The 18,119-nt window shown below is 44.4% G+C and overlaps 1 protein-coding gene across 1 annotated transcript in view; it reads left to right on the top strand.

The window, feature by feature from the left end:
* Positions 1-18,119, top strand: part of Pi4KIIalpha (phosphatidylinositol 4-kinase II alpha) — a 92,615-nt gene that overhangs the window by 47,603 nt on the left and 26,893 nt on the right. The window contains exon 7 of the mRNA XM_070531329.1: positions 11,390-11,523. Coding sequence (XP_070387430.1) covers positions 11,390-11,523 — 134 coding nt within the window. The remainder of the gene's footprint in view (positions 1-11,389; positions 11,524-18,119) is intronic.

The raw sequence follows: 18,119 nt of genomic DNA, 5'->3' as shown, positions 1-18,119 counted from the left end.
TGCAGTGCAAAAAGCTGCTTTGATGCGGCTTGAAGAGCGTCTGACACCCGTTGATCTGATGGCAGTATCTTCACAATAACCGAAAACTCGACCTAGCTTCATATAATGCGTCGAACAGAACCAGGCCGGGTCATGCTAATCCGTTTTGGGCTCAGGCTGAGCCCAGGCCTGAAAAACCAGCCCATGCAGTGCTCTAATAGAAGAAGCCATTTCGGGCAAATAGGCTAGATGGGGAGTCGCTTGAAAGCCTAAGGAAGTCACTTTTGCCATTGTGTCACCTGCAGTGTGTGACACGGCATTGCCATGCAACAGTATGGCACATTTGAAGAGCTCTCCTCCATTTTCTTCTTGTTTTGCCTCAGCTTCGTCAGTAAAGCACAGTAATATTCTGCACTAATTGTTAAACCCTGTTAGAGGTAGCCCAGCAGAAATACCTTCTTATTCCAAAACAAAAAGCTGTTGCCTTTAGCTTCTGTATCAACCTTTGCACATGAAATATTTTGGGCCTGGGTGAACCACTGCGCCTCTATTTTCTAGACCATGGATTTTCAAAGTGGGTTCCGCATTCGGCATGTGGCTAAGATGGCGAACACGAGGTGCGCTCGATCCAAGGAACCTCCATTACCCATGCCTGAATGCCAAAATGGACATCACAGAAACGCGCGAACTGCGCAATATGGTATCTACTAGCAGCTTGTAGCCACCCAGCCTCCGTATATGGTCAGTGCGCCTAAGTTTTGCACTGGAATCTCAGAGGCCGTAACTTAACACCATCTGCATTTCTGCTGTTTGTTAATAGGTGCCGCTAGCGTGCACGCTGACATATATGTCGGAGGATTAAAAAATAAATGCAGGAGCAGCACAACGAAGGCAAATTCGGCTACTTTTTATGCAGGTTGGCGTCGAAAATTCCAAGTTGACTACATGCCTATATTTGGGCTATTTTTGTCTCGAGGACTTCGGAGTCCCGAGGACCACATCAACACTGACAAAATCCAGGAACGCTGGTTTATGAAAACCTAAAGCTCATTGCTGCTAGAAAGATATGTAGCCAATTATGAAGGCTGTGTTTTTAGGCAATGCCGGTGCTTGGAGGATGGCGTTATGTCACGGCTGCCATGTTGGTAACTCATTCCAGCACTAAGCTCTCTTCTTTTTGCTTTGATTTCAGCGCCATCTGCTGCCGGTTTACACGTGGTTCAATAAGAAAAACAGTGTGACTGACAGCTGTTGAGTACATGTTCCGTGCCAGCTGCCATACAGCAAACTATTATGTGGACTTGCACAACAGCTGAAGTATTTCACACATGTTGTGGCACATCATTTTTGCCCATGTTCCTTCAATGTTTATCAAGGGTTCATTAAAGCCTATTGCTTGCTTTTCCCACAAATCACCATATTATTAATTTACTCAGTAACTTCACGAAAAAATCTGCAAGTCTCTTTATACGAGAAAAATTCCCCCTGCTGTCTGAGTTCGCTTTGTCCCTGCTTGCACTGTCTCCTTTGAACGCAGCAGTCGAACGCGTGTTCAGCCAGGTTTTGTTAACAAAGAATGATTTAAGAAACCGCACGTCGAATGAGACACTGCAAGCTCTCCTTCACGTTAGGTTTGGTCTGACTGAGAGTGGGGACTGCTGCAAAGATTTTGAGCCAGATGAACAATTCCTGTCACGTTTCAGCTCTGCAGTTCTTATGGTAGCTCTTGGCAGTGGTAGTTCTTGCAGTTAAAGCAGTTCTTGGCCGTAGAAGTTAATTCAAATGGGGCTAGATTGTATAGTTAATCTAGTTGCGTAAATCCCTGGTGTGAGAAGTATCAACTGGGACTCTGTGCAATGTCTTTTTTTCGTTTTTTGTTTTAGTCAAGTGGCTTTGTATTGCGTGACACTTGCGATTTTTTCATGGTACTTCTTGAGCATTGCATATTATTACAAAGATAAGCTCTGTAAATATATAAAAAGGATGTTTGTCCACAGTGACCATGGCAAGACAATTGCTCACCAAAGGTCACTGAGTGATTGCCTTGATAACTCGTCGGTTTTCATACTGTACTCCTGCGACAATTTTTTTCCCTTCAAACTATGTGCGTACGAGTAATTGCAATTATGGCTTACCTTTTATATGCACATACTTTATGATGATTGTGATTCCTCTTTGTTCATCTTACTAGTCATTACGTTGTATTTGCTCACGCATATTTTCCAGCTGTGATGAGAGAAAAAACTGCGTGCGATATACATAATAGGTGCTTGTTGTACTGTTAATATGTCCATATTTTATTATTCTTGCACACATCACAGTGGTGGTTGAGCAAAGAGTTATTGCCAGTTTGTAAAGGTATATATGGTGTTCTACTGACTTCCTATTCTTATGTCTTGTGCTTAAAGTTGTTAGGCAAAGGGGTTTACTTTGTACTTAACTTCATGACAGATGTGTGCGGCCCATAAAATCAATTTTGTGTGTTCCTTAGTGGAACTATATTTCTTTTTTTTTTTTTCAAGTCGCACTGAAATTGAGGTACACAGCCCCCCATTAGAAAATTGGCAACACACGCATTCATACCTGCATTCACAGAAACTTTTGTACATGTTTTCATATTGCACAAATCTTGCCAGCGAATGCCTGTTTAAATATTGGGCAGTTCAGCTCTTTTTGATACTAATACCACCTGGATTATTGCCAGCACTGTAATCCAGGTGGCAATTAAAACTACAAACTTTAATTCACCTCTTCTGTTATGGGCCGGCAACGCATTCTGTTCTGTTTGTTCCTACTCGAAGGCAAATTGCAGTCACAACTACCACTTCTTCGCACAAGAAAATGCGAGAAGGTTTCAAGTTTTCTCCAGAGTACAGTGTGCCTCCAAGCGGCAGCATTTGCTAACTCAGCGTCGTGCTGCTTTTATGAAAAAATACAAAATTGAGAGAGAGGGGGGGGGGGGGAATAACATGTTTTTTTTTCTGAATCAAGCTTAGGAAAGACATCTCTATTCCAAAATGCCTTCGGTTTGGCCCGCCTTTTGGGCACTCAATCGTGACCAGCTGAAGATGATCCTCAAGGTTGGAGCTGGCAATATTTTGCCCGACTGTTATAGAAAAATGTCTCGGGTAAAGTGAGGTGTGAACTAAAGTTAGCTCGGAACGTGGCTCAGTAAATGCCAATAGTGTCATGAGTAAATCCGAAAAGAAATCCCTCGGCTCATTGTAACAATAGGTGGTGTCCAAATCTTCATCTGAGTCGCAGCTCTCACTAGAATTCTTTACGCAGATCTTGAGGCCAGTGTTTTGCTGGTTGTATGTGCCGGAAGTAATTTTGGAGCCGGAAATACGCGGCGATATTTGGACGCCATCTATAAAACACCTGCAGAACATCATCAAACATTTTGGCTGTCTTCAGCTACTTTTCATTCACGAAAAATTTGGGTCTGGCAATTTTTGGGCTACATTTTAAGGTCATTTGGCTATTTTTTGTTGGAGGCATCTGGCAACCCTGTGCACAACCCAGATGGTTCTGGAATGGTAGCTCGGCAAGTGCAGAGCACTAATAATAATAATAATATATGGGGTTTTACGTGCCAAAACCACTTTCTGATTATGAGGCACGCCGTAGTGGGGGACTCCGGAAATTTTGACCACCTGGGGTTCTTTAACGTGCACCTAAATCTAAGTACACGGGTGTTTTCGCATTTTGCCCCCATCGAAATGCGGCCGCCGTGGCCGGGATTCGATCCCGCGACCTCGTGCTTAGCAGCCCAACACCATAGCCACTGAGCAACCACGGCGGGTAAGTGCAGAGCACTGCAAATATGCGGCATAAAAGATCAAAAGGGAGTTAGCGTTCAACCGAAACAAAGCAGCGGAGTCCGCATCGCAATAGTCTTCAGTGGAAATTTTCTTTAAGAGGAAGCTTTAGCTTGGGTGCTCCTATCTAAATATATATATGTAAAAGGAGAATTAGTTTTTCTCGACAACCACTGCACCAAATTTGATGAGGTTTTTGCATTAAAAAGAAAAACCTAATCTAGTGACTGTTCGTTTCGAATTTTTGATTTAGGTCATCTATTATTTATTAAAAATTTGCAAAAATCGAAAAGCTTTAAAAACAAAATTATCAAGTTAACTCAGTAACTAGGCAACGAAAAATTATAATGCAATTCTGTGAATTGTATGTAATAGTACATCTAAAGCAGACAACATTGGTATGTTATACTTGAATCTCAAAAAATTTAATAATATGGAAATACAGCTTTTGCAGAAGCCTTGTAAACAATGTAACAAATTCACATAAGATATAAAATGACACATAGAATTTGTCCGCTTTCAATGATCTAATGCATGCCATTTACATAACCGCGATATACAAGGTCTGGCTTGAAAGTAATGTCAGTAAGGCCATTAAAAATCTTCAAAGTACTCTCCTTTTGCATCGATACATCGGCTCCAGCGGGACTTACAGCTCTCGAATGCGTTGTGGTAGTCCTCCTCCGGAATGGCCTTTAATGCTGTGGTGCAAGCTGCCTTGATCAATCCCATCCACTGTCCCAAAATGATTGCCTTTCAGGGGTGTTTTGAGGCGTGGAAACAGAAAAAAGTCGGGGGGAGCCAAGTCCGGGCTGTACGGCGGCTGGGGGATCTTAAATGACAATGACAATGGCAAATGACACTTAATCGTTGGCACGCCTGCTTTAACCAGGTAGTCGGTGACGATGAAGGCACTGTGGACCGACGCATTATCGTGGTGCAACTTCCAGTTGTCTGCGATGTCCGGCCGGATGCGTTGAACCTTGCGTTTGTCTTTTGAGGATTTCAACATCAAATTTGGAGTCCACAGTGGTTCCAGGTTCTACAAACTCATGATGAACCAGTCCGTGGATGTCAAAAAAACTATGAGCATGATCTTGATCTTTGATTTGCTCATCCTGGCTTTCTTCTGGCGAGGGGACGACTGCGTGTGCCACTCCGATGATTGCCTTTCGGTCTCCGGATCATATTCAAATAGCCAAGTCTCACCACCTGTAATGATGTCCAACAATTTTCGATCACGTTTGCACATGTCGAGGTTTTCTTGGCACGTTTGTGACTTTTAGTCATCAGTGAGCACTTTTGAAACCATTATTGTGCACACCTTCCACATGCAGATATCGTTTGTAACGATTTCATGAACTTGAGTTTTCGGAATATTTACTGTGTCGGCCATTAAACGAACACTTAATCGTCGGCCTGAGTTCAACAGTTCCTTCACTCACTTCACATTGTCAGCCATGGTGGTCGTGGATGGCCGTCCGGTGCGATCCTCGTCGTCGACCTTGTCCCGGCCTTCGAAAAAGGCCTTGTGCCACCGAAACACTTGCCGATCTGACAGGGCATGTTCTTTGTAAGCAGTCTTGAGCATAGTAACAGTTTCCTCAGCGGTCTTGCCAAGTTTAATGCAAAACTTGATCGCAAATGTTTGTTCTAACGAGCGCAGCATTTTCACTTGCACAAGAATAAAAAACAATGCTCATGGACAGGCCCGTCCTACACTCTCCGATGCTCGGAGTACACTGAGCGATGGAGCGATGCTTAGCTGGGATCCCCCACTACCAGTTTCAACTGGTTAGACCGCGCTCCGACGTACAGTCAGGTCACGATAAATTCACTGACATTACTTTCAGGACAGACCCTGTATGTCCTTGATGCAGAGCTATGAATTTGTAAACTTCGTGCTTCTATTTTCTTTTTTTCAGACTTCCGAATTTTTGAAAATATTTTTAACAAAATTCAGGATCTAAATAGAAATTCCGCTTCCAGCAGTCACTAGAATTTAACTTTTTCTCTAAAATCCAAAAAATTTCAGTAAAATCGTTCCAGAGGTTATCTTAGAAAAACATTCTTGCATTTTACATTACAAATTATTGGCATGGATAGCGTAGAGAAATTTGTGGAAAGGGTAGAGGAATACCTTCTTATGCTATAACATTGATGTGTTATACTTGGTTATATTATGTCTACTTATGTTTTATGCTTACTTATGAGGCTTACACTTTGTTTGTTATCGGTTGTATAGGATTTTGTATCGATTGCTGTTGTATCGGTTATGATTACTGATATATAGTTGATAAATTGTACTCCTACGTGTACCGACCCGCCCACTCCCTGTAATGGCCTGTATAAGGCTGAAAGTATTTTTCAAATAATAAATAAACATGTAATTGAATAGGCCGCGTTGGAGTTGGGCCCGAGCTAAAGCTTCGTCTTAAATTGTACATGATATGCGACTGACAGCAACGCAGGAATGCATTGTGCCTAATTGTGCCCTTATAGCCTATATTGCGTTTATCGCCGCGCATAAAGGTATGTGCGCACTAGCGACAAAAACAGGCTCGACACGCAGTGTACGATGAGCGATGCTGTCGCAAATGACAAGATCCACAAAAAGTGGCAATAACGTGCGGCAACTGCTTGAATGGGTGCGAGACCAATTTTGCGCAGCAGCTGCAAAACGAGTACCAATCAGAAGCGAGCCGCGCATTCGTGGTGCCACCTGTCATGCACTCAAAGGATCATAATGAATGACCTCTGAGCTCGAGCAGTGACACCGTGAAATCTCGGAGGCCATGTCCTGCCAATACCTAACCGTGACCAGGTTCTTGACAAACGCCTGAAAAATAACACCGATGTCATGTAAGTGTTTAGATTTGTTGATGATTTTCTAATTGTTTTGAATAACAAATCAAACACTTTTAACTCTCTGGTTTCCAAAACTGTAACCTCGTTCACTGAAGTGCTGTCCCCTTTCTTGTTGACACATGAAGTCCCCATAGACAATTTCATAAGGTTTTTAGACTTGGGATTGTACTTTTCCCCACGAAAGGCATGCTGGAGTTATCAGCCGAGAGGCAATAAGCCAGTCCTACCATTTCATTCTGCTCATTCAAAACTTTTAAAACGTGCAGTAGTAACATCGTGTTTCAATAATTCTCTGACGAAGTCATGTGACCACAAAGTGGAAGCCAGTTTCAGAGATCAGGCCAAGCACCTGGCGGATTGTGGTTACCCGATGCGTATGCTCACCTCTGTCACGAAGGGCTTAAGCAGGAAATGTAAAAACGCATCGAATGGAAGCAGTGCCAATGCTAGAGCAAGGAAAGTTGCTTTGGTACCATACATTCATTGCATTTCACATCATCTCAGAATAGCAGCGAAATCGAGGGTGGACGTGGTTTTCTCTGCCCCTGAGCGTCTACAGAAGCTATGCAAACAGCTTAATACAGATGATAACAAAAGGCACACATGTTCTACTCAATATCGCAAACAATTTGTAACCTGCACTCGCAACGTTGTCTATGCCATTCCACTTTCGTGCAGAAGAATGTATATTGGTCAAACCGGCAGATGCATCAATGAGAGATTAAAAGAAGATCGATATAACGTCACTAGGGTAATCTCGGGTCATTTAGGTATTCATTGCCGAGATTGTTCCTGCAAACCCAGGTTGGAAAGTACTTCGATTCTGTATAGGGCTCATAGCAGAATGACAAGAGAGATTGTGGAGGCCTATGAAATTGCAAAATTAGAGGAAAGGTGCGTGAGCAAGCCTTCAGTGTCACTATCTGAAAAGGAGATACGATTCCTCGGTTTATCCTTGACCCCGTTGTAGTATATGTTTTCGCCATGCCTTGCACACGTGTACGGTTCATCGAAATGCACCACTGAATGTTCTTTTTTGCTGTCACGTTTGTTTCCGCTCGTACGGTATATATTTATTGATGCGTGCGAAGATAAAACCTATAGTTGAAAGTGAAGCGCTGTCTCTGTGTATCTGTTTCTTTCTACATCCTCATTCAGTCGCGCTTATACACTCTATCATGGATTCTTAACAACTAGCATGTCAGCGTGTTTTAACCTGCCAATAAGGCCACTTTTATTAAGCCTGCCCATACAGCTGTCGACATGCCGAGAAAGAAGTGGCTTGGCAATGGAAGCCTTTTTTGGAAACAGTTGCGCGTATGCCTGTTTGTACATAAAGACAAATCCAACATCGATTTCAAAGGACAAGGAGTTGCGTGCAGGCGCGGAAGTAGTGTGACTGGCTCTCAGTGTCCTTGTACCGTCAGATCAGGCGCACCCAATACCTCGTCTGCTTTCTGGCATGTCGGCGTCACACAAGTAAAGAACAAATTAGTATTGTAATGTTCAGTCACCAGTAGCTCCTCTTCCGTATTCGACATGCCTGAGCGTGACCGGCAGGGACACAAAGAAACACAGACACCTCCGATGAAAGACTGAATCGACTGAACGGAACGCTCATTTTCATGAGAAGTATCAAATGGAGCGAGACAACTCGGAACGCCAAGCGTCGCTGCCACGTTGGCGGCAGATCGCGTGCCTTCATAACGGCATAATCGCCATCCATGATCACGTCGATAACCACTACGGTTTCGTCCACAGTAGCTGCTGCAAACAATAGTTTCGTTTTTACTCGGTGCATGCATCAGCCGCATGCCTTCAAAACTGCAAGCAATGGTGGAACAGCTGCGCCAAACTGAGCCGAGAACGGTTCTTTGCACCATCCTGTGCCGAAATGTCGTTTTAGCGGAAAATTGCTCCGAGTTTGGGCCTGTATGAGAGCGAAACCCTCCTTCCATCGATGCTTCACAGCTAGCGAAACTGAAATCAAAACCAACAGCACGCTATCATCATAATCGTCATCATAGACGGAAGCAGAGGCCCACACACAGGCTTTCTCACTTCTGGGGGCGAGGACTTGCGGAGTCGCCATCTGTTAGAAGCACCTCGCTTGCGTAGTGTGAGATATAATGCGGTGTGCTCGACATAGGTTTGGCTGTCAGCACTCAATAAAAACACCACATGGGAGCCCTCCTGGACATTTCTGTAAATACTCTCGAAACGAAGGAAGTGTTTTACTGTCTTAATAATAATCTTGGGCAAACAGAAAGCACAGAATCGTTTACAGACACTATCTTTTGAGCGAATACGTACAGTAAACTCCCACTGCGTGCAGTCACCCGAACAAGCTTTCTGCGTGGAACGTCGACACTCGCTGAGAGCGAGTCAGTGGGCTGTCTGTATTACCAAATAGAGCATAATAGAATGAAGCCTCAATGTAGCGATTACACAGGTTTGCGGTGACCAACTACGCATCTGCATGCACGTCTGTGGACAATGTTTCGCTTTTGCAGCAAGTGCATTTTCGCACCGTGCCGTGAGCTTTAGACCGCAGGATATGAGCATTTGACAGTACACCAGCAAACGTGTAGACACTATCGGAGCTATTCAAAAATCTCATTATAACTAGGGACTTTGACACCTATGACGGTGACTTGTGACATGCCATCGCGCCGATTCAATTATTATTATTATTATTATTCTAAAGTCGTGGTTGTTTCAATATCATTATTTCTCAAGTTGCGTCGCACTACATATATGTGTATAGGTCTTCTCAGTGAGTGATTACCCACTGCTTCTTTTTCATAATCCAGTACGTTTCATTGTTTGAGAACCTTTGCCTTAGACTGTTACTTTGTCTCTGGATCATAACAGTAGATCCATGTTTTATCAGCAGTTACCAGTTTGTCCCAGAAGTCTGACTCCTTTGCTGGGACCAAGTGGTAACTGGTAAAACTGGACGTCTTGCACATTTCCTCTTTTGTTCAGTTGTCAAGTTTTTGAATACACTTTGCTGCAAGCTTTCTGATTTCCAATTTGTTGTGGATAATGGCACCCACTCTCTCACGTGGTATTCCCAGATATGTAGCAATACTCTTGATTATTTTCAGGGGTCGTCCATGATCATTTCATGAATGGCTTTCACATTTGCAGGCACCAAGACAAACGGTCCTTTCACTGGGTTTCTCATTTTCAACACCGAAATGGGCAGTTTTAAGATGAACAAATTAATGTTAAATGGTAGCTTATGAAGGGCTATTGTCACGCAAATTTTATGACATTTCATTATGGATCTGCTTCGCATGTTTCTCTTGGAGAAACAGAAACTTGTTTATTGTCCTATGCTCTTCCATACTTCGCCTTTCCTAAAGGTGCCACCATGCTTGCTTTGGACTTTAGACGAGATAGGTAAGCTGAAAACATAGGTAGCTGGTTTTTGCACCCTTGAATATAGACAAATTGGCCACTGCACTCTACAATTCACAGCTACCTAGGGCCTGGACTTGACAGTTAAAATAATTGATGCATTTCTTTAAAACAAAAATGTTAAATGGTGTACTAGCATGCGTTCCTTTTGTTAATGTGTCCGGAATGCAGAATTGTTTTATGTGCCATTCCAAATGGTTGTACTGAAAATGAAAAATTTTTTGCCCGTGTGCAACCCCCCACTACCATAATCGCAAAATGTCCATTCCCTCAAAAATCTCTGGAGAGAACCCTGGTTTGCATTATATTGTTTGTGTCATTTACTTACGCAAAATGCCCTGCCATAAAAGCTGAGATGTCTACTACAATTTTTTCTGCTCAAAAGCTGCTACAAGATGCCTTTTTGTTCCACATTGCAGGAACGAAGAGGCTAGAGTACATGCATGCTAAATTGGCCCCGAGTTGCCCAATATCATGTAGTCCCAGTCCGCTGGTCTTCTGATTTTGGTAGAGCACTCTTGGCTTCTCCGCTAAATAATCCTAGTTCAACAGATACTCTCACTTCAGCATTGAAACATGTGACCAGCACTCCAGATCTCCTGTTATAGCAGTCATGCACCAGAAAGCAGAATATGTTGCTCTGGGAACCCTCCAAATCTGCCATTGCAATTTGCCATAAGAGATTTGTCACCTGTGCTGACTACTTTGGACTGTGCAAATGCAGTGATTTCACAGGTCCCCAGTAGTTATATGGGTACAGATGACATACGATTTATCTTGCCGCGATGTTTGAGACCACTCGTCGTGGTGGTGTAGTGGCTTTGGTGTTGCACCGCTAAACCTGAAGGAATGGGATGAAATCCCTGTCATAGCAGCTACGTTTTGATGGGGGCAAAATGCAAAAACGCTTCTGTACTGTGCATTTGGTGCACGTTAAGGAGCCCCAAGTGGTCAGAATTAATCCATAGTCCCCCACTATGGTGTGCCTCATAATCGTGTCAGGATTCTGACGCATAAAGTACTATAATTTAACTCTTCTTTAATTCAAGGCCACTGTTATCACCAGCTGGCAGTGTTTCATGTAACAGAACATCCACACAGCTTTTACTGATCAACGTGCATTGTGTATGAAAGTTTGTCGCAGGAATGATGCACAAGTGTTAATTATTAAACTGGTGTATGCATGTTTTTTATATGCACACTAGAGTTTATGGCTTGCAGATTGTTATAGATCAAACTCTGCCTTAGTGGATCATAATGTCATCGTGCTGCTAAGACTAAACTGTCTTCTGCAGATCCTTACCATTGGGCGTGGCTGCCTATGGCCAAGGTGCCTTTTTCTACAGAGACACGTGACCTAGTCCTACCACAGCTTTCGGACATGAACTTTGTGCAAGAGATGTGCGACGAGCTCCATGCTTTATTCAAGGCAAGTTCTTGCATTCTAGGGTCAATTTAAATGTAACACCAAGGAATATGGGCAAAAAAAGCACATGTTCAGACATGCATTCAGTAGCGTTCTTTGTTCTTTAATAATGATTTTACCAAATTAAGTGTGTGCAAGTTGTGGACAGCATTCTAAGATATAGCCTGTAGGGCACTTCCTGATTGTTTTATTATGCTTAGTATGGGGGAAGGCATGTATATAATTATAATACACATTAAGTCACTGGGCATGTTTTCATGAACTCCTTTGTTGGAATGATCACATAATAAATAAGAAGCCTATATGAAGTAGTTACTGGTGTCTCCTTCAATAATAGATATCTGTCATGCATACCTGCCAACTCTTCCGATCTTTCCGTAAAATGTACGAATTTCGAGCAGTCTTGCGGTTTTCCGAATCTTGCTTGAAATTTTACGGAAAAATTTTATTTGCGAAAAAAGTGTGAAAATGTACTAAAACTACATCCTGGTACCTTGCGCCGCCACGAGAGTGCAATACATGTGTGGTATCATCATCAGCAGCTGCAAGGTTGTTGTGACTTCTGTCGTCTACTAGGGGGTCACGAATCCATAGCCAAAGCTCGATAGCACCTCTAGCGCCGCCACGAACCTGTTGCCATGCTGTTGCCTTTGTTCACGTGGGCGTGCAGGTTTGGACTTCAGTCACTGCAGTGTTGGCCTCGCCTTTTGTGTGACTATCAGCCGCGTCAGACGCAGTGAGACTCCGGCCTGTAGCAGCTTCGCAGTTCAATGGCAGTCTCGAAGCCCCAACAGTACTTACAAGTGTTTTTGAAATTGTACACGGCAGAATTTCCCTGCTTCCTGCCATCGAAGAAAGGGGAGAAGTTCGGATTATGCACCACATGTGCCTGTGATGTGAACATCTCGCATGGCAGCAAGGCTGACATCAAGGTCCACTTCGCTTCGAAAAAGCCTCAGGGATACGTGCAAGCAGTGGATAGCCAGCTAAGCCTAGCAAGTTTTGTACGCAGCGACAACGACCTTGGTCTGATTAGTGCAGAATGCCTCTTCACGGCGTTTTTAGTTGAACACAACATCCCACTCAGTGTCAGCAATCATGCTAGACCGCTTTTCTGGAAGATGTTCCCCAAGTGCGAAAAAGCAAAGTTCTACACCTCTGGACGAACAAAGACGACATCAATTGTTTGGGAAATGGCCACCAACTCGAAGACTGCTTTGCTCGATGCCCTAAAACAGCAAGTATTTTCGATCGCTGTGGATGGCAGTAACAATAGGTATATGCAGCTTTACCCTATTGTTGCAACATACCGTATTTACACTATTGTAAATCGACTTGAATGTAGGTCGACGCCCCCCCCCCCCCCCCAAATCACATGCCTAAAAAAAAAACATGCGAGCGCATTTCACACAAGAAAAATTTATTGCCACGGTTGATGTCTACTCATCGTCACTGGAGTTGTCCTCACTGGTGCTGCTGCCGTCATAGCTGCTGCGGTCCCACAGCATGTCGTCGTCAAGTGAGAGTCCACATTTGGCGAACGACCACACCACAACATCGCGCGGTACCACTGCCCACGCAGAGAGGACCCATCCACATACAGTAGCCAAGGAGGCCCTCCTCACACGCCCGCTTGAGATAAGGTCGGTGTTTCCTCTGGAAATCCAGTCGTTGTATTCGCGGCGCAGCAGGTCCTTAAAAGGCTTGTTGACCCCCATGTCGAGCGGCTGAAGCTGCCTCGTCAAGCCACCGGGGATTACAAGCATGTCGGTGTGCTCCTTATGAAGCACCGCTTTCATTTTGTCGGTGAGGTGGCCCCGGAAAGAGTCCAACACTAACAGGTTGGGGATGTCTCTCTTGAGGGATGCCCCCGACCTCGGGAGCCACACCAGACGGTACCATTCCACTACCATATCATCCGTCATAAATCCCTTTGCATTTGCCCGTACCAGAAGGCCTTTGGGAAGCACTTCTTTAGGCATCGTCTTCCTCTTAAACACGATGTACGGGCGAAGCTTGGTGTCATCCGCCAAGCATGACAACATGACCATAAAACGCAGCTTTTCGTTGCCGGTTGTCAGTAGGTTTACATTGCATGCTCCCTTAATGCTCACGGTTGTGTTACTGGTCATATCGAAGTATACGGGAGTCTGGTCGGCATTGCCGATCTGGCCGAGCAAATACCGTCGGGAGTCTCCAAGTTTTAGTAAGTGCCTATGGAAGACGAGGACCTTATCCTCGTATGCCGCCGGCAACTTCTGGCACACGCTGGTGCATCTACGTAGGGAGAAGCCAGCCCTCTTCATAAATTTAGAGGCCCAGGCCCTGCTGGCTTTGAATTCAGTCCTCAGTATTCCTGCTTCCGAAGCGAAGACATGGGCTTGTTGAGTGATCATTTCGCACGTGACCAGCAGTGATCGATCGCGTAGATCCGTCACGTACGCCGCAAGCTTCATTTCCAGCTCCGGAAAGTGTCCGGACTTAGGCCCGCAAAAACCACGGCGCGTACAGTCGCATGAAGAAATTACCTCGCACTGAAGCCGCCACTACCGCACCACACGTTCACTCACTCCAGACTTGCGTCCTGCAGCGCAGTTGTTAGTTTCCTCGGCATGGAGGATAGCAGCCCGTTTGAAAGCAGCTGTGAACGAGCGCCGACAGTTCTTTGGGGCACTCATGACAGGCACGACGATTCGACACAACAGAAGCACTGACAATCATGTGGCCGTCGAAAAGATCGTATCTAAAAGTGAAGCTCTTTCGCCAACTACCAATACCCCCAAACGGCGACTTTTCCATCAATGATCGATGCTCCCACAAGAGCCTTGCGCTCGCGTTGCGCGCAGTAAATGTTTCTTTAAAGAAGAAAAAAAAAAGCTTCTGTACAAGCTCGTGAAATAACCATACGCTGTGGGTTGAGCGTGAAACTTTATTCGCAAGAACACATTCACTGCGAGATGACGACCATCCAATCAACCGGAAGTGGCCACTGCCGCACTGCGGGATACCAAAACAAGCTACATGCGACTGACGAAATCGGCCGCACATGATTTCCTTTACTTCGTGAGTTCGTTACTCACATTCAATTAGTGTTCTGTTGGTCTCTAATAATAAAATTAGTATTAGCGAATTCCTTGATTCAATTCACGGTGCTAACGTAGCCACGATCGTATCACATTGTTCAATACATTTCTGAACTCGATCGCGGAAGGTTTGTCGCTCTAGGTACAGTGGCCAATGGGCACAGATTGGGAGCGCCAACTTTCAAAGTGGGCATCGCCTGTATTGACATCAAAATGCATGCAATACGGTAAATTGCGCTACGGTTCTACCGTAACCATGGAAACCTAGGTACAAAGGTGTAACCACGTCATAGCGTCCCTGATTTCTTGATTTTCTTGCCGTTACTAGGGGTTCACGGTTCAGTTTCGATTCTAAGTCGACCCCCCAACTTTGGATTGTCAAATTTGAAAAAATTGGACGACCTACAATCATGTAAATACGGTATTTCGTTAAAGAAACGGGTAGAGTCAAAAGCCGCCTTCTGTGCCTTTGGACAATCCAAGGGGAAGCGACGGGTCACAAGATTGCAAATCTGGTTCTGGACAAGATGAAGTCTTGGAATTTGCCTGTTGGAAACCTGTTGGCTATGTGTTCAGACAATGCCAATGTCATGATCAGCAAGAAAAACAGTGTTTCTACTGTATTGAGAGTGGCTCAACCAGGTTTGATAGGGGTTGGTTGCCCGTGCCATTTCATCAACTTGGCCGCCCAAAAAGGAGCTTCGTGTCTTCTTGTAAAGGTTGAGGAGGCTTTCGTTGACATATTTTTTTTTACCTAGAGAAAACCTCAAAACAGAAAGATCGACTACGGTTCCAAAATATGCATGACGCCGAGGTCGGAAAGATGTTGAACCATTCGCCGACATGTTGGCTATCAATGCGAAAGTGTTTGAAGAGGCTGCTCGACCAGTGGAAATCGCTACTCAGTTTTTTTTATCTGAAACAAAGCAGTGCAACAAGCAAAGCTTGTTGTTGGAGTCGTACCAAATTCCAAAGACTTCCTCACAAACCCTCAAGAACCCTGCACTGACCCCAAAGTCTGCTCCACATCTTCACAAGGGTGCTGCAGGCCTCAGGGAAAAAAAGCACCGACGGCGATGAACTCTCGTTAAAGAGAAAAGGAGCTCATTCTGGGCCTCAAGCAAAAAAACTGAAACTTCATACCAAGGATTCTGTGGAAGCCAGCCACATGACCCGTGAGAAGTACCTGTTTTATTTTTTGTCATTGGAGCTAAACAGGGCATGCTGTCTTTTTCTCCAAAATATTAAATGGCTTTTTGAGAAGGCAAATTGCTTTCTTCAGGCACAGGCTCCTCAGATTCATGTACTTTAAATTGTGAGGTTTTACGTGCCAAAACCACTTTCTGGGGGAAGTCCGGAAATTTTGACCACCCGTGATTCTTTAATGTGCACCTAAATGTAAGTACACAGGTGTTTTCACATTTCGCCCCCATCGAAATGTGGCTGCCGTGGCCGGGATTCGATCCCGCGACCTCGTGCTTGGCAGCCCAACACCATAGCCACTGAGCAACCACGGCAGGTAGATTCGTGTACTGGGGGGCCTCTTGAACCGCCTTTTCGAGGATCTCCTGACTAGATTTGTATGCCCAGGTGTTGTCAAGGCATGTCATTCATTGCTGGAAGTTGACTATGGAGCTGCAGAGAACCAGAAAGGTGATGAAGACATAGTGATTGGCAGCACAACCTACTCTGTGGTTGAGACACTGTGCTGCATTGAGAGAGAGCAGTTCCTTCTCCGCTGTACGTCTATACTTAACGGCAGCATGTGATTACATTCGCCACAAATTTCTGCTAGAAGACGTCAATCTCAAGCTGGCTGAAGTTGCTTAAATACAAGCTCTGGAAACTGCTTCATTCAACAGCATGCATCATTTTATTATGGCATTCCCTGCCATCCTACCCCAGCAGAGCGGCGAATCAAAAGAAGCAATCAACGCACTTGAAGTCAAGTTTGCCAACTTGCAAGCATATCAGGTTTCAGCCAACATATAGAATGAGCCAAGGTGTGACCTGCAGTAGTCGCAATTAGGAAGTGTTCAAAGTTTTGACGGATCGCTCTGGTTCCACAGAATTTAACTGTTATGCTGTATATTCTGTCCATTCCCTACGGAAATGCTGAATGTGAGAGAATATTCAGCACTGTGAACAAAACTCAAGCGGAGTTTCACTCGTCTGTGTGTGAGAAAACACTCGAAAGTCTGCTGATGATCAAGGGGCACCAGAGGGGTACTTGCTTTGAGCAAACCTACACGGAGAAGTTTCTGAAGCAGGCAAAGTAGGCAACAGCAAAATAATTGCAAAAATAAATTGTGTGCCCCAGTGGGGTTTTCGCTCTTTACTCTCCAAGACACGGATTTCACTTGCGGTTGTGAAAGCGTGAGTAAGCTTGTCACAAAAGTTAAATCCTTTTGAAAAAAAAAAAAAAGTGCTGCCGCCCCCCCCCCCCCTCTGCGATAGTTTTACAAATTTCCAAATCTTCAGGTTGGCAGGTATGGACATGAAAATTTTGTGTATTGATTTTTGCTTATTAAGTAGCTGTGAACTCCTTAATTATTTTATGGCGGTTCGATTTTCAATAGCACAAGCACTTACTGATTACATTGCTTTTAATGTGATCAGTTCAATTTGCGTGCCAAGTGAAATGTGGCTTTGGATATGAAGCTGGAGAGTGGTTGCATCTTGAAAATTGCCAGTGATGGTGACGTACGTATAAAGATTTTAGTGGCGCAAGGGCTAGTTATGGCGAAAGACTGCAAAGACAGTGTTTGAATGGTTGTTAGTGCTAATATGTAATATTGTTGTAAATGGGCTCAGTCAGTTGCTGTATAAGTGTGTAAAATATGCACGTGTTGAAAGGATGTTCGAAGGTATTAGTGAGGTGTGCTGTTAATATAGAAGATAACGCGTAAGAATCGGCTACTAAAATTGCGGCAATGGTGGTAGTTTGCAAGCAGCACTATTGCCTCAATACAGCCCTTGAACACGAGTGCCTGGAGGCATGTGCTTTGCTAAAGCTGGGGTCGCAGAAAGAACCTCCGATTAAAAATTTTTAAACAATAGTAGTTCTGAGAAAATTTGCCAGTGATGGCTATGTGGTGTTTCACGCACCAGTCTGTCCGGTGCAATCATTGAAGGCCACACAATGACTATCACCGAATATGGCTTTGTACTGCCCGACTGGCTCTTCCATGTATTTGACACACATTGAGCTCAGTGCTTTGCAGTCACCTCTTCGGGAATGCAGGGGGTCGACCGCCTGAATGCATTCAGCCTGTGGTGGCATGGTCACTGTGTGTGCACATCAGTGGCACCACATGACCACAGCTTCTGTGTGCTGTAACCGGCCTCCTGTTTCACATCCAAAACTGTGCTGCACTCACTGAGAATTCAGGTCTGATATTGTAATTATTGGGTCAGCAGCAATTCACGGGAAAAAAATTGTCAGTACTTCTTAGAGTATGATGCCACTCAGAAGACAAAAACCTTTATTGTAGTAAATTAAATTTTCATTGCTAT

Source organism: Dermacentor albipictus, chromosome 1 (genome assembly GCF_038994185.2).
Source record: "Dermacentor albipictus isolate Rhodes 1998 colony chromosome 1, USDA_Dalb.pri_finalv2, whole genome shotgun sequence".
Lineage (NCBI taxonomy): Eukaryota > Metazoa > Arthropoda > Arachnida > Ixodida > Ixodidae > Dermacentor > Dermacentor albipictus.
Note: the sequence above shows the minus strand (reverse complement) of the source record. Positions and strands in the feature narration are given on the sequence as shown.